This window comes from Lithobates pipiens, unplaced genomic scaffold (genome assembly GCF_037356315.1).
Source record: "Lithobates pipiens isolate NorthernLeopardFrog02 unplaced genomic scaffold, aLitPip1_a1.2 Scaffold_1, whole genome shotgun sequence".
In the NCBI taxonomy this organism is placed as follows: Eukaryota; Metazoa; Chordata; class Amphibia; order Anura; family Ranidae; genus Lithobates; species Lithobates pipiens.
The window spans coordinates 152661342-152688593 of NW_027507685.1; the positions used below are offsets into that span (position 1 = coordinate 152661342).

Consider the following 27252-nt stretch of genomic DNA (forward strand, 5'->3'; position numbering starts at 1 on the left):
GAAAGACCAAAAGAAAAAGAGGGGAGAGAGTCCGTTCCACTAAGGGAGGGGGGGGGGGGCGCGCACAGAGCCCTTAGATTGACATCAAGCGACTATCAAACCTGGAGGTCGGGTTACAAGATATCCAGGAACTCCAGGTTCTAAGAAATTTGTTGTGTGTGTCAGAGGTTAAAGACGTTAGTTTCTCGTTAACCATGATGTCATTCATGCGATTCTTAACTGCTTCAAAACTGAGTACAGGAGTTTTCCAAGAGCGGGCAATGGTCAATTTTGTTGCATTAAAAAGATGTTGGGCTAATTGGCGCTCTGAGCAAAGAAGCTCTTGGATAGGTTTACAAAGCAGGGCTTCATATGGATCTCTTTTCAGGTTGGTATGAAACATATTTCGTAGCAGCGCGTAGACCCTAACCCAGAGACTACAAACTTTTGGGCATGTCCACCAAATATGTGCCATAGACCCTGTTATCGGGCAGCCCCTAAAACAATGAGGAGAATAAGAGGGGATAAATCTCGCTAGTCTGTCGGGCGTGTAATACCACCTATAAAAAACTTTATATGCATTTTCAAGAATAAGGACATTCCTTGAACTTTTCATGAGAGTTAATGTCATAGTCTGCCAGTCCTCCGGGTCCAGCCGCCTCGCTAGGTCCTTCTCCCATTGGAGATAATATTTGCTTACGGGGGTTTGCTGATAGAAATGATAGAAGAGTATAGTAGGGATATAGTCCCCGGGGAGTGAGGAGTAGCCCTGCATATCTTTTCAAAGGAGGTCAGAGTGTACGGAGTAGGCTGGGCCCGAAGGAGTTGCTGAAAAAAGTGCTTAATTTGTATGTAACTATAATGTTCCCGCAAGGGAATGTCATGGGAGGAACGAAGCGTTTCAAAGGAGATCATTTTCACGGGGGTAAGCAGTGAATAAACATCTGTAAAGCCCCTATCCGCCCACCAAGAAAACTGACCCGGATTGTCGCAACTAGGGGGGGAACATTGGGCAGTGCGCAAGACGTAGTAAAGGCAAATGGGGGGGGATACAAGATTCGCTGAATATTTTATCGAGTCCCAGAGGCGTAGCGAATGGACCATACACGGTCCAAGCCCCTTTGGGCGCTTCGCGGGAGGAAGCCATGGTATGGACGAAATGGGTGTAGGGTGTGAGTCAACCAGGTCAATAGTGGCCCACAGTGGCATTTGGTAGTTATCGTGGAGGCGAGTGATTGGGGCTATATTCGCCGCCAGATAATACGCCCGAAGATTAGGGACCGACAGGCCCCCCTCAATCCGTCTGGCGTATAATGTCTGTTTGTTAATTCGAGGACGAGAGGACCCCCATATAAATTTCAGAAGCTTACGCTGATAGATTCGCAGTATGTGGGGGGCAATTGGGATGGGCAGAACCCTAAAAAAATATAATAACTTAGGGAGATAGGTCATACGGACCGCTGTAATTCTGCCAAACCAGGAGATCGGGCAGTGGGACCAGGAGGACAGCAATGCATCTAGTTTGCGGAAAAGAGAAGGAAAATTGGCCTGGTACAAACCGTCATACTTAGGGGTGATATGAATTCCCAGATAGGGTAATGAAGGAAAAGGGAAATTTGCTTTTATAGAGGATAATTCTAGAGATGAGAGATTTACCGACATAGCTTTGGACTTAGTAGGGTTAACTCTTAGACCCGAAAGGGACGCAAAAGTCTCCAAGAGAGAAAACAAGTTAGGTAGGGAAAGTCTGGGTGAAGTCAAAGTCAACAGAATATCATCCGCAAATAGCGAAATTTTATGTGGAAAACCCGCCACTTCGATGCCCTTGATGTCAGGATGTGAACGGATCGACTCCGCTAGAGGTTCCATGGCCAAAACAAATAATAGGGGCGAAAGTGGGCAGCCCTGACGAGTGCCCCTTCGAATAGGGAATTTGGGTGATTCAAACCCATAGTATTTAATTTTGGCTTGGGGGGCGTCGTACAGTGCTGCCAACCAACGCAGAAATGAAGCTCCAAAACCAAAATGGCGGAGCACGGTCATAAGATACGGCCAGGATAGCGTGTCAAAAGCTTTGTTCACATCTAGCGACAAAAGCATAGAATGTAATGATCGGCTATGGGCAATATGCTGCAGTTGAATAATTCTCCGGATCGCGTCCCCAGCCTGTCGCATCGGAACAAAGCCTACTTGGTCCTTTTTAATTAGGCGGGGAAGGAAAGAATTAAGACGATTAGCTAATATTTTTGTAAGAATTTTCATGTCTATATTAATTAGGGAAATAGGACGGAAGTTCGCCCAGGAGGTATGGTCACGATCAGGCTTCGGTAACATCACTATATTGGCTGTGAGCAATTCCGGGGAAAGGTTCTGCCCATTCTTAACGGAGTTGTACATAGCCGTCAATGGGGCTGCCACCACATCAACTAGCTTCCTATAGTAAAGGGCCGTAAAGCCATCCGGGCCAGGGCGCTTCCCAATTTTTAGATCTTTAATACATTGCCTAACCTCGGATTCACGAATATCACGGTCCATAAGGTCTTTCTGGGCGCTTGTTAAGGAGGGGAGTGTAATTCGCTGGAGAAATTCCTTCCTATCTTGCTCCGATCCAGAGTCCTGGGCGGAGTACAGAACAGAAAGTCTATGGCGGAACTCATCCAGTATACGCACCGGGTTACTCGTGAGTTGGTTATGTCTAGTGCGCAAAGCTATAGGAGCTGGTTTAGAATCAAATGTCCGTAATCTCCTAGCCAGCATCGCAGTGGGTTTATTTGCTCTGACGTACCAGCGTTGACGAGACCAGCGCAAGGTGCGTTCAGCTTGATCAGTCAGACAAAGGTCTAATTCCATGCGAGCCTGGTCCAGGAGCTTACGGTTAGCACGGGAAGGGGTAGTTTTAAAAATAACAGAAGCAGAGTCCAGGCGGGACTCTGCAACTTTCGTCTTTCTTTCTTGCGTTTCGATGCTAACTGAATAATACGGCCCCTTAGGACAGCTTTGTAGGCTTCTCATAGGGTCACTGGGGAAGAAACCGAGGCAGAATTAAGGCGAAAGTACTCAAATAACGAGTCATTCATGACCCAGGGGGAAGGTTGCGGATTATGCATTAAAGACCGACAAACTACTAACAGGGGATCATGGTCTGTCCAGGGAGCTGCTAAGATAGATACCGACTCCACTAAAGGAAGATGTTTTCTATACATGATGACATGATCAATTCTGGAGTGTGAATGGTGCGGATGGGAATAGTAGGTATAATCCCTGCTTGATGGATGGCATTCTCGCCAGAGGTCTACTAAATCATGGGAGCGTAAAGAACGGGAAAACGCTTTAGCTGCCGAGGAGGGGGCCAGCTTGTCCGAAGGACATTTATCTAAGGTTGGATTTAGGGCGACATTGGAATCTCCCGCTAGCAATAGGGTCCCTCTCTGGTGCAATGTCAACAGAGCACAGATATGGGAGAGGAAAGGGCCTGGGTTAGAGTTGGGGGCATAATAAGTCAAAATAGTAACCTCGGTGTCCTGAATATTCCGAAAGAAAAGGATTTTACAGGTAAGACGTTATAAAAATCATGTTTTCTTTTATCAGGGGACACAGAGCCATAGTACTTACTATGTGGGATGTCCCATAGCAATGGCAACTGAAGGGAGGGAGACGCAACAAAAGTAAGGCAAAAAGGAGGCCAGAGGACTCATACTGGAGTTTGCAGTATACTGCGCCCAAAGGCAATATCCTCATGACCTTTAATATTGGTTTGATAAAATCCGATAAACGTATGAACCGAAGACCAAGTCACAGCCTTACAGATCTGAGCCATAGAGGCCTGATGATGCACCACCCAAGAGGCACTAATCGCCCTGGATGAGTGTGCTCTAACATGAGAAGGAAGAATTGTCTTCTTTAAGCTGAAGCTTGAACAATCACTTGACAAATCCATTTGGAAAATAATGGATTTTGACGCTGCCTGGCCACATTTTGGACCCTCTGGCAGTACAAACAAAACGTGTTTTGCGAACCTGAGCGATCTCCTTTAAATAGACTCTGATCGCTCTTACTACATTAAGGGAATGTAGTGGCTTCTCTTCCCTAGATTGAGGCTCTGGGGAGAAAGAAGGAAGAATAATATCTTGGTTTAAATGAAACCCTGTTACCACTTTTGGTAGGAATTCAGGATGAGGACATAAAACCACCTCATCCTTATGCATGATCAAATATGGCTCTTTACAAGACAGAGCCGCTAGTTCTGATACTCTTCTAGCAGAAGGAATGGCAACCAGAAAGATTATCTTTCTTGTCAAATGAAAAGGGAATTTCTTGTAAAGGCTCAAACAGCTGATTCAGCAAAGCCGATAAGACCAAATTTAAATCCAAAGGATTTAGAGGTGCCTTGATAGGGGGATTAATTAAGCTATGCAGCAAGATTGGGAAGCAAGAGGCCATTGAAAAAACACTTTATAGAAGTCAAGGCCAGCTTCATTTCAGATCCCATTTGCAGGAAATCAGGGATCCCGCCTATGACATACTTCCTGGGGTGACAACCCCTGGATCCACACCAAGAAACATATGCCTTCCAGACTCTATACTAAATGATTCTGGAAGCCGGCTTCCTGGCATTAAAGTAGACACTACCGAAGGAGATCACTTACGATCCTTTATAAAGTGGGATTCAACAGTCAAACCTGTTAAAAATTTTTGTCCTTTAAGGTAGGATGGAATACCGGACCTTGTGCGAGAAGGTCTGGCTATAATGGCAGAGTCCGAAGGACTCCTACTGCCATCTTTATGCTCTTGGTAAACCAAGATCTTCTGGGACCTGCTGGGGCCGCCAGAACCACCTACTTTCGTTCCTGCTTGATCCTGCGGTGAAGGCGTGGAAGTAGCAGAAATGGAGGAAATGCATAGATCAGTATAAAAACAATCCCATGGAAAGACTAATGCGTCTGTTCCGCCTGCCAGCAGATCCCTTGTTCTCTACACAAAGTTGTCGACTTTGTTGTTTAATCTGGACAAGAATAGGTCCATGTCCGGAATATCCCATCTCTGACGTATCGCTAGGAAGATGTCGAGGTGAAGAGACCATTCTCCCAGAAATAATTGTTGGCGACTCAAGTAGTCCGCCTGCCAATTCTCTATTCCTGGAATGAAAATTGCAGATAGGCAAGGAATGTTGTGTTCTGCCCAAGCTAGAACATTATTAACCTCTTTTTGGGTTGCACAACTTCTCGCGTCTCCGGCCCCACAGTCGTGGCCTCGTCGGACTGAATCCTGACAGGACAGTCCCGTAATCTGACCGTCCAAGATTATAGGGCCAGACATACTGCCTGAATCTTCCAAAATGTTGATAGGCAAGGTCCTCTAACCTGGACCATCTCCCCTGGACAGAATCTTCTTCCAGAGCTGCTCCCCAGCCTAGAAGGCTGGCATCTGTTATTACCACTTTCCAGGATACAGGTAGAAAAGATTTTCCCTTTTGCTGGATACCCACCACCAATTTAGGCTCTGACTTACGTCTAGAGCCAAGCGCATTTGTAAAAAAAAAAAAAAGCCTGAATCTTTTTGTTCCAGACCGACAGGATGGTGTTTTGAAGCAGTCTTTAGTGAAAACTGCGCGTAAGGGACGGCCTCGAAGGAGGCCACCATTTCCCCTAACAATCTCATGCACAGTCGAATGGAAGGATTTTTCTTTGTTTTGATAAGTTGAATTAGTCCTACAATGGAAATGATTCTTATCTGAGGTAAGAATACCTTCTTCTGTATGGTATCTATAACCAGCCCCAAGTACTGTATCCAAACCAGAGATTCCAGGTAGTCTACAGCTGTGATGAGACTGGTTTAGACCTGAGACTGAATGATCTATTAAAAGGATATTGTCTAAATTGGCTAGGACCGTTTGTGCCTTGAGCTCTTAATCTGGCCAAAGGAGGTGCCAGAATCTTTGAAAACACTGTGGTGCTGTGGCTAAACCAAATGGCAGGGCCACAACTGAAAAATTATGATTTTCTAGTTCAAAGTGCAGAAATTTCTGGTGAACGGGAAATATTGGCACGTGGAGATATGCATCTTTGATATCGACTGAAGCCAAAAACTCCCCTCCTTGCAGGATGGACACAACTGATCATATTGACTCCATGCAAAAGGATCAGATTTATAAGTGTAGATTCAGACCTTTGACCTCTCCGTTTGGTTTTGGAACCGTAAAAAGGTTTGAATCAAAACCTGTGCCCTGTTTCACGAAGGAAACCTCTATTATCACCGACTGGAATAATAGATGATCCAGAGCCAGAAAGAGATGACTTTTTCTCTGGATCCTTGGGAACATTTGACCTAAGAAAAAATGAGGAGACAGAAACTCTCAGAACTCTAGTTGTAACCTAGAGGAAACTGCAGAAGCCACCCATCTGTCTTGACATTGTTCCTCTGAGAATTGCAGGAGCCTACCCCCCCACCCGAGCGAGCAGGGTGCCCCTTCATGAAGAGGCTTTAGCATCCTGCTTTGTGGGCTTTCTGCCCCAAGATCTCTTCTGACCCTGGTGCTGTCCTTGGGGTCTTCCTCTTGAACCTGACGGTTGAGGTCGTCGAGACTGCCTAGAGGCTGATGCCTCTGGCACAGGAGAGGCAGCATGCTTACAGGAGAAATATTTGAACAACTTCTTTACTGGTAAAACAGAGCTTTTCCCATTAGAGATCCTTTGGATGTATTTTATCCAGATAGTTTCCAAATAGCCGTTCACCATGAAAAGGGGAATCTGGCTAGGAGCTTTTTACAGGGTGCTTCGGCTGACCAATTTTTTCAGCCATAGAACTCTGTGAGACTGCACTAGTCCAAGAATAAGCCGTGAGGCTTAAATGATAGAATCTTTCATAGCATCTACTGTGAAACATAGTGCGTCTGATACACCAGCTCATTGCTGGGCCCGCTGATCAGGCAGAACTTTAAGTATCTTCACAAACTGTTCTTTAATGGACTGAGATACACCAATTGCCGCAAGAACTGACTGCGCTACTGAACTTGCAAAAGACATAGCTTTTAGAAAGAAGTTCCAATTTTTTATCCATTGGATCTTTTAACATCAGCACATTATCCACCGGACAAGTGAGATTCTTGCTTACTGAGGCGATTGCAGCATCAATTGCTGGAACACCCATTTTTTTTTTTATATAAATCCTCTTCCATAGGATAAAGTGTGTAGAATTTTTAGGAGGATAATATTGTTTGTTTATCTCGATGTTCCCATTCAGAATACATAAGCATTTTTTAGCCATGCATGAATAGGAAAAACATCCCCAGATGGGGGAGGTTCTAATGAACCCAAAATTAGAGGTGGGTTCCTCAAGAGCCTGCGCTGCAGGCAGCAAAAAAAGTTGAACTAACCAATTTAGTAAGGAAGCGCACAAGCAACCCATCTTGTGATGTTACTCCTATATTAGGATCCTCGGAAGAGGATTAATAAGCATCTTCCAAATATTTGGAAACATCTACCTGATCCCCACCCTCCTGCACCTCAATAAGAGGGTCCTGAGCACTAGATGGGAATCTGCTATGTTTGGCCCCACTATGGAGAGATATCATAGCATCAATGCTCTTTCCAAATTACAAATGGTAGAAGAGAAAACCTCTTGTGTGATATATACAGGGACTGAAGTGTCTAGTGCAGCTGCAACAACAGTTCTCCATGACGGTTCAATCTGACCAGCCGCATCCCTCTCCGAGGATGACATTCTTTTGGAAATGGATTTAGTTTATTGTGAAACCATTGACCCCTTTAGAACCCTTAGAGGAATTCCTGGTACCATTACCACTCATAACCTGAAGCATAAAGCAGAGGCACTACCAGCAAATGTATGTATACTGCTAGGTTATAGTCCAGTGCTAATAGCTGCTATTAATCCTAGCCTGGTAAAGTATAATGTGACAAAGGGAAATGCCTGCATCACTGACCTGAAACAAGCCATCCTCCTGCTTTGTCCCTCCACAACCAGCAGCAGATGCACATACAGTGCTTTAACAACTTCCTGCACGTGTGCCCGGCGTCTGATGCCGCTTCCTTTCAAAGGAAAGTGTTTTCCCATGCGAGCGACGTCCTGTGAAACGGCAGATATGGCTGGGGAGGGGGGTAAATCCTCCGCTGAGTGGCCAGCGTGGTCTGTCTCCCCCCCCCCTTTTTTAAAAAACTGCTTTGGCATATCAATCCCCCGAAGGGGAGAAAAAACCCAACATTGGGGACGCAGGAGGCGAACCAGACCCCCCCCCCCTTTTCTAATCCGAGGATCTGCTTGTGGCCGGAGAGAAATTAAGGCATCCGCGCTGTTTCCAGCATCAGGTCGGTGAATGCTCAATACAGCCCCCAGTGGTGACACATAGGCATGACAGCATTATACATAGAAGGAGACATTCCTGAGCAAATCTCCCTTTCCTTACAGCAGGGTTATCTGAGATAAAACCCAATCTTCCCCCTTCACGGTGGGCTCCGAAACCTTCAGGAACAGGGGAACCTCAGGTTACCCACAATCCTGTACCTGCGACAGCACCCTGCCAGTAAAAAACGTTATGGCCTTACTATCAAAAAGTACTAGATCCCAGGGTCCAGCTCTCTAAAAGAGAAGCGTTCACAAAACCGAATTTCTTCGGACACGAGACCTGGGTACCATCCATTTAGCCCATGAAAAGGACATCAGAATGGATCTGATCAGCATGGCTAGCCCCAGCAAGGAAGCTTCCAGTGGAGCACAGCACATCTTTACTCCTGACCAACACCTTAGACACTGGCGAAAAAACTGAGGACTCCCAGTAGTGGGAGGGGTTATATAGGGAGTACACCTCTTGCCTTAGGACGTGCCAGTGTCCATCACCTATCAGTGGCCCTATAACCCACATAGTGAGTACTATGGCTTCGTGTCCCCTGATGTAAGAAAATAAATCAGATGTTGAGTTCACATCCGACAAAAATGTTATAGTCTACACATCAAGCTTTTGTCTGAAAAAAAGTGAAATTGTCTGTCAAAAGCACCATACTAATGATCCGAAAATCAGCAGACAGCTCATCATATGCCTTAAGTGTCTGCCTTGGACTTAAGTTTAATAGGACTATCCTTGCATTGTATGGTTGCTGTCTATTTTATCCATAGTACATAGGACATTTTCTATACCCATCAGTCAATCACTCCTATATGCATCACCCTCCCAAGCGCATTACATATCCATTGTTTACAGTAAATGGGAACCCCTCTTCTCTCTTCAGAGTCCTTTCTGGTACTCATAGCAATCTTTACCAAAACTAGACCAACCAAACTTTTATAACCTTTGCACTAGAAAACAGAAAAAATAAAATAAAAAAATCTGGCATTTCCAGTCACAGCAGGTTGGTAGGTGCACTCCAATTTTCAATTGGAGGTCATAACTTACCTTCCGTATAAGCTTTATGGCTTCACTAGAGAGGAAGCGTGGATATCGCACTTCTTCATTCACAATGCTGTCGAAAACCTCCTCTTCATCGTCACCAGGGAATGGACACTGGAAGAAGAGACTGTTAGAGGATTCTGTTGGGTTTGTTATTTCAAGTCTAGTGAATTAAAGGTGGAGGAGCACTGCAACTCCCATTTGTGTCTCTTTAACAACCATTTCTAGCAGGCAATTTTTTTTTGAGTTGTTTTTGTCCATGTTAAAATCTGAATTTTTTTGTTGTTGCTAAAAAAAAAAAAAAAAATACTTAAAAATACCAAACAAGGTCAGTATATACTCTGAAAGCAAATTCCCTGTGGAATAAAAATGTGGCAGTTGCAATGTTTACGTTGCAATTATTTATTAATTGCGTGATTTCGGGGGGGGGGGGCACAATGACATTTTAGCACACACAAACCTAAATATAGTACCCAATTGTCTGGTAAAATATAAAATATCAGGTTGTGTTAACTTCTCTGGATTCCAAACATGTCAAACTGAAAAAATTGTGCACACGCATGAAATCGTGAAAAACTTTCTATTGGAGACATTTTAAACCTTTTGCTGCCAGAGACATTTGTTTTGCACACATTTTTTTTTTAAAAATAGATTTTTTGGACTCACGGTAAAATCCTTTTCTCTGTAATTCACCGACTGACACAGCTCCTTTCTTAGACCATTGGGTTGTATACCTTTCCCTTTAGGAGACACTAGGTGTCTCCTAAAGGGAAAGGTATACAACCCAATGGTCTAGGAGAGGAACTGTGTCGGTCGGTGAATATAAGAGAAAAATCTATTTAGGCCTGAAGATTACTTAAAACCCCAAAAGATTATACAAATGCAGGTGGTTCCATTTTTTTTTAAATCACACAATATTAGCACAACGGTTTATCAAGTGCAAATTTCACTACATTAAAGTTAACTTTAGGCACACAAAAGCAATATATTACCCACTTTTTGGTAAAAAAAATAAATAAAGGATGAGGTTGCGTAGCTATCCAACATGTAAAGCCTTAAATTTGGGTCTGCCTGTAAAACAACAAACTTCAATACCCTAAACTTTCCATAGGTGTTGCTTTATAAGCTCGTATATTAACCATGCATAATAAGCTTTGAATTATTGCTCTTACTCTGGCATGTAATGTGCAGTGCAATCTACATTTGTGTGTGTAGCTGCCCCCGACACGCGATTACATTTTTGTGTGTGTGTTTTTATCACATTGATGACAAAAAGTCTCCTATGAGATACAGTACTATCAGTGGTCTTTTAGATCCCTGGTGTCCCACCTGTCCTCCACTGAACCTAAAAGCTTCTTTCTTGGCCACTGTGGCAGTGACAGCAGAATTGGAATTGAGACTTTACATGCCACTTTAAAATTTTTAGTAGGTAGGGAGCTCAGTGGACTCTACCTGGCAGCCCTCACCATGCTGGTCTTAAGCCCACTGCTGGGAGGCAGAGGGGGACGAATGGTCCTGGAGTGCATGGAATCATTCAGAAGCTTATTGCTTATATCTGACAGTTATTGTAAAACTCCCCCACTGCTGCCAACATATGCCATACATCAGCGGCAATAAAAAGGTTTAGGGCAGGTTATCAGTTTCAAGTTAACTCTTAATTATGGCCCTAGCATTATTGCCTTCACTCTGATGTTTGCAGTGATATCTCACATGTGTGGCACAAATTATGTGTGGGCTACACAAGCATTTAAGATTTATTTGGAAGTAGTACAGTTAGGAGTGGCAAAAATGCACAGGGTTAGCTGCATTTTTGCTGCCCACCAACATCCCTTCCCACCTCAAAACTGCAATAGGCAATGGACAAGCACGTTGAACACTACACATTCAAGTAAATGGGGAAGCGCCGCGAACACTCTGCAATCGTGTGGAATGCACGCAGTTGTGGTGCAATTGGCAAAAAATGGGGTTAAACAGGCGGTGTGGAGGCTTTGCATCGCTTCCTCACTGCCTGTCAGTAGCCACTGAAGTGTGACCCCAATGCAGATCAGGCTTCAGAGGAAAGGGAAATTTAAAGCGGGAGTCCGCCGGGACTCTGCGTTTTTTTTTTTTTTTTTTAAAGTCAGCAGCTACAAATACTGCAGCTGCTGACTTTTAAAATAGTGACACTTACCTGTCCAGCGTGCCCGCAATGTCGGCACCCGAAGCCGATCTCTAGATCGACACTCGAGTGCTGCCGCCGCCATCTTGGGTATGGGAATCAGGAAATGGAGCCTTTCGGCTTCATTTCCCGGTTCCCTACTGCGCATGCGCGAGCCGCGCTGCGCAATGAGGACGGTCCCCGCTGCCTCTGGGATCTGTGTGTTTCCCAGCAGGCAGCGGGGCACTTGCGGAAGGGGGCGGGCACTTGCGGAAAGGGGCGTAATGTATGCCCCTTTCCGCAGAGAGCTAGCCCGGAAGTGGGTGCAGTTACCTGGATTATCCAGGTAACTGCACCCCCCTCCCCCCTGAAAGGTGCCAATTGTGGCGCCGGAGGGGGGGGGGAGGAATCCGATGAGTGGAAGGTCCATTTTAGGGTGGACCTCCGCTTTAAATGCATGTCTAAATCTACCCTTACATTTGTGTATGTATGGGGGCAACCGGGTGCTTTTAGGCATATTTTTACTTAGTCTATTTTTTTACTTTAATTATTTTCCATTTAACTCTATTGCTGTCACAAAGGGGGCAGCACCTTCATGGCTGTTTAAAAGTGATCGGGCAGCTCACTTTTACCTGAAAGCTGATCACCACCCATAAAAATCAATGCCAAGTTCACCGCTGCAGAAGCAGCCATAGGCTTGTTTGAACTTCTTGAATACCAGAATGATTAAAAACATACCTTGTTAAACAAGGAATTAAACAGAATGCATGTTATTTTTAATAGCCAAGAAATTAGATGGATGTATATAACCTTGCTAATCTGTAGTTAATATTTTAGAAACATTGTTTATCTTTGTAGTTTGGAATTACACATGTACATAGTGGCAGCCATATTTGCTCATTACATATTCAAACTGTGCTTCTTGCTTAATAGGGCTGCACAGTTGTCGTGCAGTTTATGGGTCAGGACAAACTTGACTTATCACAGAAATCAAATCTACCAGGAAAAGCAGTTTGTCCTTCATCTGTTGGCTTGTTAAAAAAACAGAACTTCTTTATTAAAAGATCTCACCTCTCCTACCAGCATCTCATAGATGAGCACGCCTAGCCCCCACCAGTCCACTGCATAAGTGTAAGTAGTATCAGTGAGCACTTCTGGTGCCAGGAACTCCGGGGTACCGCAGAATGTACTGGTTCTGTCCCCATATCCCATACCTAGAAGACAAATGGAAACAAGTGAATATGCAGCTTAATTTTAATTTTTCAGAGCTCAATAGCTTAACCTAAACACACACACACACACACACACACGAAGTGGGAAAAACAGCAACTCATTCTATATTGAATGTAAAAGTGTGTAAACCAATTATGCTGTGTATGTGAATGAATAATTATGAAAAACATATAATTATATTATGTATGTAAATCAAATTTTTATACATATATGTGAAAGGGGCCTAAGTGAAAATGTCCAAATTGGGCCCAATTAGCCACTTTCCCTTTCCACTGTCATGTGACTCAGCGTTACAAGGTCTCGGGTGTAAATGGGGAGGTGTGTTAAATTTGGTGTCATCTTTCTCACTCTTTCATACTGGTCACTGGAAGTTCAACATGGCAACTCATGGCAAAGAACTCCAAGGATCAGAATTTTTTATTTTTTTTCCTCTACATAAAGATGGCTTAGGCTATAAGATGATTGCCAAGACCCTGAAACTGAGCTGCAGCACGGTGGCCAAGACCATACAGCAGTTTAACAGGACAGGTTCCGCACAGAACAGGCCTCGTCATGGTCGACCAAAGAAGTTGAGCGCACATGCTCAGCGCCATAGCCAGAGGTTGTCTTTTGGGAAATAGACGTATGAGTGCTACCAGCATTGCTGCAGAGGTTGAAGGGATGGGGGGTCAGCCTGTCAGTGCTCAGACCATACGCCGTACACTGCATCAAATTGGTCTGCATGGCTGTCGTCCCAGAAGGAAGCCTCTTCTAAAAGATGATGCACAAGAAAGCCTACAAACAGTTTGCTGAAGACAAGCAGACTAAGGACATGGATTACTGGAAACATGTCCTGTGGTCTGATAAGACCAAGATAAACGTTTTTGGTTCAAATGGTGTCAAGCGTGTGTTGCGGCAACCAGGTGAGGAGTACAAAGACAAGTGTGTCTTGCCTACACTCAAGTATGGTGGTGGGAGTGTCATAGTTTGGGGCCGCATGAGTGCTTCCGGCATTGGGGAGCTACAGTTCATTGAAGGAACCATGAATGCCAACATGTACTGTGTCATACTGAATCAGAGCATGATCCCCTCCCTTTGGAGACTGAGCTGCAGGGTAGTATTCAAACATAACCCCAAACACACCTCCAAGATGATCACTGCCTTGCTAAATAAGCTGAGGGTAAAGGTGATGGACTGGCCAAGCATGTCTCCAGACCTAAACCCTATTAAGCATCTGTGGGGCATTCTCAAAAGGAAGGCGGAGGAGTGCAAGGTCTCTAACATCCACCAGCTCTGTGATGTCATCATGGAGGAGTGGAAGAGGACTCCAGTGGCAGCCTGTGAAGCTCTGGTGAACTCCATGCCCAAGAGGGTTAAGACAGTGCTAGAAAATAATGGTGGCCACACAAAATATTGATATTTTGGGCCCAATGTGGACATTTTCACTTAGGGGTGTACTCACTTTTTTGCCAGCAGTTTAGACATTAATGGCTGTGTGTTGAGTTATTTTGAGGGACCTGCAAATTTACACAAGCTGTACACTCACTACTTTACATTGTAGCAAAGTGTAATATCTTCAGGGTTGTCGCATTAAAAGATATAATAAAATATTTCCAAAAATGTGAGCGGTGTAGTCACTTTTGTAAGCTTGTGTGTGTGTGTATTATACACACACACACACACACACACACACACTATATTAACTATCTAAAAACAGATTTAAATACAATAAATGTGAAACAAAAATACTGAATTAAATTAACCCACAGTAATTATTGTTTCCCTTTATTCCTGTGCTCAAAAGTAGGTTTGGATTTACAAGAAATATGTGAGATTTAAAAAAAAAAAAAAAAAAAAAATCAATCACACCTAGATGGATGTAGCACCAGTCCAATGCTGCATCTGTCCCCTGCTGCCTCTAAAGCCTCGTAGACACACACTTAGATTATCCCATTTGTGTGGCATGCTAGTCTCATGTTGAAAGTGAAGAGGTTACTGATAATACAAAAATTTTCGTACGACAGAATACGTCGTCGGAAGCGATGTAATGTGTTCAATTTCTTTCGTACGAAAACCATACCGATCAAACGGAAGTCAGATGATGAGTTTACATCCAACAAAAATGTTGGACGAAAAAGCAAAAATCGGCTGTTGAAAGCACCGTGCTAACGATCCGAAAAATCATCAGACAGCTCGTTGATTTCATATTGAGTGTATGGGCCTTTAGAGAGAACTGAGTGATAAAACGCCGTTGATTGCTCAGGTTTCAGACTTTAGTGAGCAGAGAGCAGTGACTGTCAGTCGCCAGCTCCCTGCTCTGCCTCTACAGCACTCACTGGAGTGCCAGGCAGTGAAGGGGGTGGGAGCGCTTGGCTCAGGCTCTCAGTGCGCCCAGAGGCTGAGCCAGCTGCTGGTCAGGAATCTGGGTAAATCTCTCCAGAGTCTGGACCAGCTGAGTGACATAAGTCACATAAGTTGACTGCAGACTTTTAGCGGGGCTCAAATGAGGAAAACTGCGGGGCCTGCATCCATTTAGATGTGAATTCCTACTGGAAGTATCTCACCAAAAATTACATTTTCGTTACAGGAGATGCCTGAAATCTGACTTGTATCTTACGGCAGACTTCTTGGAAACTCAGTGAGCTAAATTACACATGTAGGAAATTAGGTTTATGGGGGCATTCTGTGCACAGAACACCTCCAAGTAGCCATATTGCATTGCATTTCCAGAAAATTACAGAGCTGCAGATTGTTGGATTAAAAAAAAAAAAAAAAAAAAAAAAAAAAAAAGACCTTTCCTTTTCAAACTTTTATTGCTGTAAACGGGGATAACAGAAATATGACAATGTGTACAGATAGTTTTGAAATACAGCATACTACCCTTTGAGCACCTACTGCTAATGTGTTTGGTGAGCATTGATTCCAAGCATGCGCGTTTGTACTTTGGGCTTTTGTCTGACTGACTAGTGTATACACGATCGTAAAATCTAACAGACCATTTGTCTGTGTAAAATGTATAAGCCTGCCATCCAACATTTATCAGTGGAAAATAGAGAGTACAAACAAAAAGGATTTTAGACCAACAGTCTGTCAACACATAATTCCCGGCGGAAAATCTGATCATGTGTATGAGGCTTTAGTCTCGGCTTCCCTAGTTTAGTGCTGTTACTTCACCTGCGATTGCACCGTGCCTCTGGACTAAATGCAAAAACCCCACAGCAGGGGTTCCTGCGATTAGCTGCAGGAGGTAGCCCCACTGAAAGCAATGAGAAGCTGCAGACTCCTGCAGCTAATCACAGGCACTCGCATGTAAATCACACATGCAAGTGATAATGCATGAGAGATTACATGCGAGTGGCCATGATTATCTGCAGTAGCCGTCCACCGCCCCTTGCTTCCAATGGAGCTGCTTTCTGCATCTAATCACAGGAACCCCCCTATATGGAGATCTGTGCATGGCAGAATCAGCCAGTCAGTGTTCTGCCTTACCACGGCTGTAACCAGGAAATGGTTGGCAACAATCAAACATGTAATAACACAAAAACTGATTAAAGGGGTTGTAAACCCTTGCCATGTTTCACCTTAATGCATTCTATGCATTAAGGTGAAAAATCTCCTGTGCTGCAGCGACCCCGAGCCCCCCTTATATACATGCCTGAGCCCCGTAATTTCCATGACAGGAATGAGCACACCAGCTCGGGCCAGTGTCTCGTGTCCTGATTGGATAGATTGACAGCAGCAGGAGCCAATGGCTGCGCTGCCATCAATCAAATCAAACGACGCAGGGGATGGAGTGGCTGGGCAGAGTCCTGCTCTGTGTCTACTCATGCAGCAGCAGTACACGAGAGCGCACCCGCACGGGTGTCCCATTGGAGAGCGATTCTCTGGCAGGACACTCAAGAAGAGGAGGAGCCAGGGGCGCCGCTGAGGGACCCCAGAAGAGGAGGATCAGGGCCACTCTGCAGAGCGGAGGCAAGTATGACGTTTGTATTTTTTAAAAACTGAACCTTTACAACCCCTTTAAAGCAGCATAAAAAGAAGCATCACATCCTCACCTTCTTTACAGAGTCCAAAATCTGCAATCTTCACAAACCCTCTGGCATCCATCAGCAGGTTATCCAGCTTCAAGTCTCTACAAGGATAAAGAGATTAGTGAGATAGCCAACATTATAGTAGGTATAAAACACTCATTCTGCATTCTGTATATCCAGCTGTATTTATTGCAACTGGAGGAGATATAAAGTGCAACTCCAACCAAACATTCTCTATAGATTGAGAAAAACTGTCAAAAAGAAGTTTATGGTCTGCACAATGACATGCTTCACCAACAAAACTTTCCAAGGAACAAGTGCACATTCCTGCAATTTCCTGGGGCACAAATAGGTTCATATTTATATTTTTTTTTCTTGCCCAGCTCTAGTGCCATAGAAAATGACAGGCCCCCCCAATAAAGCACATAGATTGCCCGTCTGACCTCATCCCTGGGAGTAAGGGGCAAAGGTGACAGCTTCACCAACAATGGCTTCTAAATAAGCCACTGTGCCCCATGTGACTGGCCAATTTATACTACTTTTAACCAGTGTAGCTCTCTTACCTGTATCGTAAGGACCAGAGCAATTTTTACATTTTTTGCAATTGGCCCATTTATTCAGCAATAACCTCGTCAACTTTTTTTTTTTTTTTTTAAAGAAAAAAAAAAAAAAAAAGTTTATTTTGGTGATCGTTTTGCAACACTTTTTATGCAATCCAGAGACGAGAAGGATTTTTGACTTACCGGTAAAATCTGTTTTCTGGAGTACAATAAATAAAAAAAAAAAAAAAAAAAGATACAGGTTTCTTTAAAAGAGCAGTATGGTCAAAGTTTTTTTGGCCATACTTCACTAGCGGGTCTCAGGTGAACATTTACTTACAGTATGTACTTCTGTGACCCAGAGTCAGCTGATAGTGGGCTATTGCCCACCATCAACTTATGGGGCAGAGCAAATTCAGGCAACCCGCTACTTGATTGACAGCTGGCTTTGCCTTTAGGCAGAGCTGAGTGAAGCGAAGAAGCATACTTTTCCTTTAAATTATAACTGGGTTATATGCAGCTAATGTCAGGTGACTAGACACTGGCCCAAAAAAAAAAAAAAAGGCTGCAGGGACCTCCCCCCATTATAACCCCTCCTACTCCCTTTTAGTCTTAAAGGGGTCCTAAACCCTTGTGTTTTTTCTCAGGATTCATTAAGGTGAAAAAATCTTCTGGTAGTGACTGGCCCCCTAGCCTCCCCTTTTACTTACCCAAGCCCCTTCATTCACCCGGCAGAGACGTGCTCTCCCTCTTGCCACAAGGTCCTGGCTCTTGATTGGATAGATTGATAGCAGCAAAGCCATTGGCTCCCACTGTTGTCAATCAAATCCAATGATGCGGGTGCTGGGGGGGGGGGGGGGGCGTGGCCGAGTCCGGCATTCCTGTCTATGGATGCAAATGCTGGACTCAGGAGCGCATCCGCAAGGTAACCTCTCTCCCTCCCCCCTCACCCCCAGGAGAGAGCTTCTCCTAGGGGGCTATATGATGTGAGGAGAAGTCGCAAGAGCTGCAGGGGGACCCCAGAAAACTAGGTATAGGGCCGCTCTGTGCAAAAACGAGCTGCACAGTGGAGGCAAGTATGATATTTTTGCCATTTAAAAAAAAATAAAAAAAGCAGCCTTTACAATCACTTAAAAGCAGCACATACACTATTCTTTTTTTTTTCCCCAACCAGCTGCTTGGAGAAAAAAAAAAAAAATGATCCAATCCCCCCATCCACACATTTGCTGCGGATGGGGAAATCACTCCGGCTGAGGTATTTAATTCAGACAACAGGAAGACTTCCCTGTCATCAAAATACACAGCCGGCAGCGCTGATCATGTGAAAATTTTCCAGCAGGCTGGTTGTACAGAAGTCAATTAGTAGATTGACTTCTATACAACCAGCCTGCCAAAAGGTGGATTGAAATTTTTCTGGTCCCTGCTGAACTAGCCAAATTTCAATCAATGTATGCCAGCTTTAGTTTTGTAGCAATCAAAGAACAAAAAGTAAGGGTCCTGTGTACTTTCCTCCAAAAATGGATTTTACTGCCAAGTCAAAAATCCTATTTTCTTCATCCTCAGCACAGGACAGAGGCTTCTTTAATCATTATGACTGGAGTGTCCAGAAGTAGTCCAACTGAGGGGTGGGAAACACAGCACACAGGTCAGGAAGGGCTCAAACTCAGAGCAGCTTACAGCACCTTCCACCCAAAACTAACATCACAGGAGGCTAGAACATCCACCTAGTAGAACTTATGTGAACAGAAGCCCAGGCAGCCTCCTTGGAAATCTGAGAAACAGATGCCCTATACTGAAAAGGGTATACTGAGGGGTGGAAAGGAGTAGATCCCATGGCATCACTAGAACATCCACTGCAAAGGCTCAAGGGTTCCTGGACCTGGAAACAAACCAGTCCAGTTTAATGTTTAATCTGGACGCCAAGAGGTACACATCTGGTATCCCCCCACCTTTGGCAAAGGGCTTGAAAGACCTCTAGATGAAGAGGTCATTCTCCCACAGCAAGAAGCTGGCAATTGAGAAAGTCTGCCTTGGGGGTCAGAATCAAGAACCAAGTCTGTTAAGTTACAACAATCTGGAATTGAACTTGGTGTACCGTGCAACCATGAAGGAAGCAACCATTAGACCCAAGATTGTCATGCAGGCACAAAAAGTTTTTTTTCAGGCCCAGGGGGCCCTGACATGCAAATTACTGGACAGAAATTTGACCAGGAATAGAAAAAGTAGACAAGAACATGTCTTAGCATCACACCCCCAGGTACTCCAACCAGCGAGATGGGTTCAGTGATGACTTTGGGATGTTGAGCACCGAACTAAAGCTCTGCAGAATCTGTACTAAAATGTTGGATGTTGCTGGACAGGGATAAGAGGACTGATCATTTAGCAGGACATTGTCCAGATACTCCTCAACATGAATTCCTTGGGAATGTGGCACAGCCAAAACCAGGGTAAGCATGTTGGAGAAAACCCAGGGGATTGTGCACATTCCAAAGTGACAAGCAACAAATTGGTAATGCCGATTTGCCCACTGCAAAAACACAGACAGCAGTGGAGAGGTGAAAAAAAAGGGAATGTGAAGAGAAGCATTCCAGATGTCTACTGATGCCAGAAAATCCCTGGGAGGAGGGAGGCAATGTCCAACCTGAAATGTTCCATGCAAAACTTTCCAACACATAGAAACAACCCAAAAGTTTTTATATCCAGGATGGGCTAAACTCCTCAATTTGGCTTTATGGTAATGCAGTTAGAGTAAAAATCCTGAAAGCATTCTTCTGTTAGTACAAGGGTAATAACCCCTGAATACAAGAGCTGCTACAAAGCAGCAAGCAGATCCACCCGCCATGAAGGAGACAAGTTGGAGAGCAAAGTATGGGGGCAAAGTGCGAAACTGTAGTTTGTACCCCCTGACAAGGACACACTGGACCTGGGAGTTCCGAGAGATTCTGGGACCAAAAGGCCGAAAAACATCCCCCCCACTTTGAGAAGTTACTGTGAGCTTTGGCTGGTCTGGAAGGCAATGTCCTTTTACAAAAGTATGTATCCGTCTTAGACTTAGCATTGAAAGACAGAGGGGCGAAAGGAACCATTCCTAAATCCAATGATCAACTTGATGTACTTATCCAAAGAGGGACCAGGATTTGCCTTCAAAGTGTAACCGTTAAAGGCATTTGTTCAAAAGGAACAGCATGCAAGCCGGGGAATCCTGTGCATGCCCACAGAGAGAAGGCTCTTTCCAGGAAATTTGGCACAGTATATCCAGACAACAATGGTCTGACAGGCTGCCATAGACACAACCATGAGTTGTATTGCAGAGCTCACTGGTAGTGGCAGAAGGACCGGTATGTACTATACATGCTCTATGTACTTTTATGAAGTTAGTTTGGCTGTGTGTACCATGCATAAAGCCCACAACTGGTTAAAGAACTTGTGGCCAGACTATTAACAATAAAGTACTTACATATTCTTAGCAAGCAGTAAATAAACTTCAAATCTATCCCTCACTGGTTTCTGTAGCCATCGGCACTGGGGAGCAGTGGCGTAGCTAGCACATATGGAACCCGGGGCTGGTAATTTTTTTGCACTGTCTCCCGACTGGTTCACTGGCTGCGATTGACAGTAGTGGGAGCCAATGTCTCCCGCTGCTACCAAAAGCCAGTCAGGAGTGTGAGTCCTCAGAGAGCCAAGGCTCTCGTGGACATCACTGGATCAAGAGGGTACTCTGGTAAGTATTCCCCTTTTTTTCCCCTTTATGCATAGAATGCATGACGGGGAAAAAAAAAAAAAAAAAAAAAAAACACAACTTGTGCCTTTGCAAATCATTTTAACAAAGAATACGTTGGTCTTAGAATGCAGTAGTCAGGAGTAAAAAAACATAGGCTGTAAAACACAGTGAGGGGAATTGATCAAAACTGCTGCAGTTAGAATCTGGAACAGCTGCACATGGCAACAAATCAGCTTCTATGTTCAGCTTTGAAAATGAAAGCTATGAGCTGATTGGTTGCCATGCACAGCTGTTGCATATTACATCTATTCCAGTTTTGATAAATTCCCCTAAGGGCTCATTCAGACAGGCACCGAGACAAGTCCTGTATGCTGATCCACTTTTTGCTGCATCTGCCAGAGAGCTTCACCTATAGAAGTGGGTGCACAGATCCGAATGTGCGTTCGGATACATGCACCCCTTCCTGTCTGCATGTGAACTTTGTCCCATGCAGCTGCTGCATCCCAATTGACTGACTGGACTGCCTGCACAGAACACAAAGTATCCCTACGTGGTACAAGACCATTACACTAGGCATGGACATATATGCTCCATGAGAAGAGAAGAAGAAGGAGAAGAAGGAGAAGAAGGAGGAGACCTAATTATCATCTGAATCTGATAAACAGATCATTAAAAGAGCGGTGTGGGATTTTATTTATTTTTTAAATCATACTTACCTAGGTGGATGCTGCATCTGTCCCCCGTCCACTCTAAGGCTGAGAACCGAGTAATCAATCACTGCTGATCACTCGGTTCTCAGTGCTCCCTGAGCAGAGAGCTGGTGACTATCAATCTCGTGCTCTCTGCTCTGCCCACTCTAGACTCCCTGAACCACTGGGCTGTGGAGGGTGCGGGAGTGACAGGCTCAGGCTCTCATCGGCTCACTAAGCTGGGAGCCAGTCCAAACATGAGGGCAGATCCTGACCATATGGTTGCGATCTTTCCCCAGCCTGGACCGGCTCTGTGACATCACCCAACAGCCTGCTGTGAGCTGAAAATGGGTCACAGGAGTGCAAAAGCATCCACAGAAGTACAAGCAATACATATACCGCAAGACCTGTCTCTCTGCTCCTGTTTGGCATTACTTGGAACAATTGATGAATGTCTCCATTTATGTTGTGAACTCACACTCCAGAGCACAGGCAGGCTCTTCCTCAGCCCAGGCTTTAGATCCAGACTTTCTTTCCACCTGAAGCCATATGTTGTGTACAACCCACCCACCCCCCCCCCCTTAGTCCAGGGCCTCCTCTGCACGCCCCCCCCCCTAGTCCAGGGCCTCCTCTGCACCCCCCCCCTAGTCCAGGGCCTCCTCTGCACGCCCCCCCCCCCCTAGTCCAGGGCCTCCTCTGCACGCCCCCCCCTTAGTCCAGGGTCTCCTCTGCACCCACCCCCCTTAGTCGTCCAGGGCCACACACACACACACACACACACCCCCCCACACCCCCCCCCTTAGTCCAGGGCCACACACACCCCCCCCCCCCTCCCTTAGTCCAGGGCCACACACACACACACACACACACACACACACACACCCTCCCTTAGTCCAGGGCCACACACCAATCCTTTGCCACACCCCCTCCCCTTCCTAGTCCAGGGCCTTCTGCACACAAACCCCTCTCCTTGTCCTAATAAATGCCTTCCAATTCCAGGAAGGCTCTCCTATGCTGAAGCATCACTCTGGAATGCCTTTCTACAGCACGGTCGGGCTGGAGGAGCAGAGTTATTCAAAGCTAGTGACAAAAAAGGGAAAGGGGGGGGGGGGGGAGGTAAGGGAAAGGACACGGACCTTGTGGCCAGAGTGTCAACTGACCAGGTCAATGGTAGGAGTTCCAAATCATCAAAAGTGAGGATGGAGTTCACCAAAAAGGACCAATAAAGGATTCAGAATGGGCAGGAGGTGAGGAAAGATATCCTCAAAGGGGGGGGGGGGGGGGGGGTGTCCGTACCCTCAAGAGGAGAGGAGAGGTGGAACACAGTGGCGTACGCCTAAGATACGCTTTATTGAAAAATTGCACGCAAATAAATAATTGGTAAACATTCACAATAAAATAGCAAAAAAATAAAAAATAAAAGTTTAAAAATGACAACATTGTCCTTCTAAACACACACTCCAGGGATGCCAGCCACAAACAATACAAGACACTAAACAGGTTAGTGAAGATGACACATGAGAAAGGGGTCTGGAGGGGTCCTGGGAAACCTGCAGGGCACTTGCAATTAAATGCTATGTGCCTAACTTTAGGACATCCAGGCCTACTACATGTCCTGTGTCACCACAATGTTTCGGCCTTGCTGGGGAGCAATTAATTCTCAAAGTTTACAACAGAGGCACGTACTGTGGGGTTGTAGTCACTTCCTCAATAGTTTACAGCACCTAAAGAAACTACGACAGGTGCACACCAAATAGTGCTCCCACAATCAACTTCTGTGTTCACAGTACAGCCCACACATCCTTTCCCCTCTGAAAAGAACTAACTTCAAAAAGAGCCTTTATGTGCAGGTGTGCCCTGTTGTTTCTTTGGATTTCCATAGTTTGCTGAAATAAGCCATATGGGAGCCACCACCAGAAGGGGGAGAGAAGCTTAGAACACTTGAACATTTTCTAGAAGGTTGCCAAGTCACTGCTGAGATGGGAAAATGGGGGAGAGAAGCTGTGACTCCAGTGCTTCTGTGAACTTGTATGGTAGCCATACACTAGACGAAAAAGCGTTTGAAAATCTGTCATTTGAACAGTTTGTTCGTTTTTCATCTAGTTAACCCCTTCACATCTAAGGGTAAACCAAATCTTAATGCCCAAGCCCAATTTTGCAACTTTGACACGTATTTGTAAAACCGTACATATCACAACTACTTTGTGCATCCAGGTGGATTATACCTTCCAGGTATAATACCTTCCAGGACAAATAGGTGGTAAATGGTAATGGATCTTCTGATTTTTTTTTTTTTTTTTATTATCTACGGAAAACTGGCCCAAAAAAAGAAACTGATTCATTTATGTCCACTGAACGAATTTGTTGGAAATTCAGTTAGATGATGGCAAGATCATTTGTTTTCAGTGCGCGTTAGATTTTTCAACTAGTGTATGGCTAGCAAAAGGGTGAATTGCTTCACAATACCTGCTGCTACAAAGGTCAGCGAGGGCTTGTTTTAACCACTTGAAGACTAGGCTTTTTCTGGCACCTTTTTGTTCAAGTTTAAATCAGTATTTTTTTGCTAGAAAATTACTTAGAACCCCCAAACATTCTAAATTTTTTTTTTAGCAGAGACCCTAAGGAATAAAATGGCAATCTTTGCAATTTTTTATGTCACATGGTATTTGCGCAGTGTTTTTTCCAGACACAATTTTTTGGGAAAATACATTTTAATGAAATAAATAAAAAAATTATTATTTTTTTCTTATTTTTACACTGTCCCTTTAATTTTTTATTAATCACTTTTATTCCTATTACAAGGAAAAGTAAACATCCCTTATAATAGAAATAAGGATGACAGGTCCTTTTTATGAAGAGATCTGGAGTCAAAAAGACCCTAGATCTCTTCTTTACCTTTCAAAGCAAAAAGATCAAAAAAATAAATAAATAGGATTTTTGTACTCAACGTAAAAGCCTTTTCTCTGATGTTGACAGACGCAGCATCTTAAATCTTGACCTTAGGGTTATATCAACACCTTTAGGAGAGGACTAGGCAGAACACATAAGAAACAAACAGCACCGCCCCGGGGGCAGTCCTACTGGCTATAATCCCTCACTCAAAGCAGTACAAACCTAAATAGGAGGAGTGGGTGCTGTGTCAGTCAATGAAAATCATTACAAAAATACTATTTTCTCTTTCATTCATTGACGGACACAGCACCTTAATCTTGACCTTAGGGACGCCCCCAACAGTGCCAAAAACGAGGGGTGGGAACAGAAAGAAAAAAAAACTCCACCCATAACAAAAAACTCCCCATCAAGGAAGTCGCAACCTCAAACGCCCGCCTGCAAAACCTTGCGGCCAAAGCATGCATCCGAAGATACGCCCACATCGACCTTGTAAAATTTGGGAAATTGTGTACAGACGACCAGGTCACCGCCTTACTCACCTGAGAAATGGACGCTTGATGTCGGAAAGCCCAGGAAGCCCAATTGTCCTGGTAAAATGCACCGTAACAGGAAAGGGAGAAGCCCGCCCCCTTAGGGCATAAGCCTGCACCACGATCTGTCTGATCCACCGAGAAATGGTGGCCGACGAGACCACCAGGCCCTTCCTCGGACCAGCCACCGATACAGAGTCCTACCTCCAGAAAGGAGCCGTAGCAAAGATACACTCGCAGAGCCCGGACCACATCCAAAAACAGTGTAAAGAGACTTCCTTGGGAATGCGATGGCCGAGGACATAAGGATGGAAGCACAATGTTCTCATTAAGATGAAAGGCCGACACAACCTTTGGAAGAAAATGCGGCTACGGAAGCAGCACCGCCTTATCCTTGTGGAGTAATTTCCTCGCATGACAAGGACGCCAACTCAGAAACCCGCCTTGCAGCTGTATTAGCCACTAGAAAGCCTACTTTCTGAGAGTGTGTCAATAAGGGGATTTCCCTGTTTTCAAACGGCGGTTTCTGAAGCACCGAAAAGCACAAGATTCAAATCCCACGGGGGTAGCGGCTGACGTACTGGAGGGACCACATGCCGAACCCCCTGAACAAACATGCGCACCAAAGAACGAGTCTCCAAGGGTCTCTGAAAAAAAAAAAAAAAAAAAAAAAAAAAGACAGCCAAGGCTGAAATCTGCCCCTTAATGGGGCTTAATGCAAGTTTCTGATCCACTCCTCACTGCAAAAACAGCAGGATTCTGGAAACTGAATAAGCACGCAGACGCCACCCCAACTCCTCACACATGGAGATGTAGGCCTTCCATGTGCGATGATAAATCTTCCAGGAAGAAGACTTTTGCGCCCTTAGCATAGTGGAAATTACCGAAGCCGACAGCCCTCAGTACCCGACTTTCAACAGCCATGCAGTTAAAACCAGCGACTGTAAAGCAGGGTGAAGTATCGCACCTTGAGACAGAAGGTCCTCCTGCATCGGCAGCCTCCAAGGAACATCCGTCACCATTTGTACTAGGTCGGCGTACCAAGGACGGCGAGGCCAGTCTGGAGCAATCAGAATCACCGTAATCCCCTCGGCCTCCACTCTGCATAGCAGATGAGGGAGGAGTCAGAGGGGCAAAGGCATAAATCAGCCGCTAATGCCCCCATGGGGCCATCAACACGTCTGATGCGCCCGCCCAGGGATCCATTGACCTGGCCATAAACCTCTGCACCTTCCTATTGAACCGCAAGACTAGAAGATCCACATTCGGCATGCCCCATCTTAGGCAAACGTGCCAAAACACTTTCAGATGCAGTGACCATTCCCCCTGGTCCAGCAACTGACGACTGAGGTAGTCCGCCTGCCAGTTTTCTACGCCTGGATTGTATACGGCTGACAGAGCCGGCACATGCCGCTCTGCCCACTTTAGAATGTGAGAGACCTTCAGCGCTGCAGCTGAGCTCCTTGTCCAATTGGATCCGGACTGGACTCCCCTGCAGTCTCTGCGACCATGTGGAGAGGCACCGCCTGATCGCCCGCAGCTCCAACACATTGATCGGTAGGTGGGATTCTTCCTGCGTCCAACAACCCTGGGCCGACTGGATTCCCCAAACTGCCCCTCAGCTGATCAGACTGGTGTTCGTCGTGATCACGGTCCAATGAAGGAATGACTTCCCGGACCAAGAACCAGGGACTTCAATCACCAGAGAAGCAAAGCCCTGACTAGCTGACCCGAATTTGACAATCCAGGCATGTCGGAGATTTGTCCCGTTTGGACAGAATCTCCTTCTACAAGATTCGAATGTCGAATTGAGCATATGCTACCGCCTTGAAAGTGGCTACCATGAGGCCCAGAACTCGCATGAAAAAAACACAGCGATGACCACCTGCGGGACATCAGTAACCGCACCACGGATTGAAGATTCTGCCGTTTGTCCGAAGGGAGAAAGACCCTCGCCTCTGAGGAGTCCAGAACCAACCCCAAGTACTCCAGGCGCTGAGTCAGCACCAACACCGACTTCTGGAGATTCAACGCCCAGCCAAACGCCTGAAGAGTCTGTATGGTGATCGCCGCATCCTCCCTTAATTCTGCGGCAGAAGCTGCTTTCAGGAGGAAGTCGTCCAGG

At 45.2% G+C, this 27252-nt stretch overlaps 1 protein-coding gene across 4 annotated transcripts in view; it reads right to left on the reverse strand.

The window, feature by feature from the left end:
• Nucleotides 1–27252, reverse strand: part of PKN3 (protein kinase N3) — an 89157-nt gene that overhangs the window by 7718 nt on the left and 54187 nt on the right. For all 4 annotated transcript variants that reach the window (XM_077478684.1, XM_077478686.1, XM_077478685.1 and 1 more), the window contains 3 exons: nt 16781–16857; nt 12585–12727; nt 9383–9490 (listed from right to left, as the gene is read on the reverse strand). In XM_077478684.1, coding sequence (XP_077334810.1) covers nt 9383–9490; nt 12585–12727; nt 16781–16857 — 328 coding nt within the window. The remainder of the gene's footprint in view (nt 1–9382; nt 9491–12584; nt 12728–16780; nt 16858–27252) is intronic.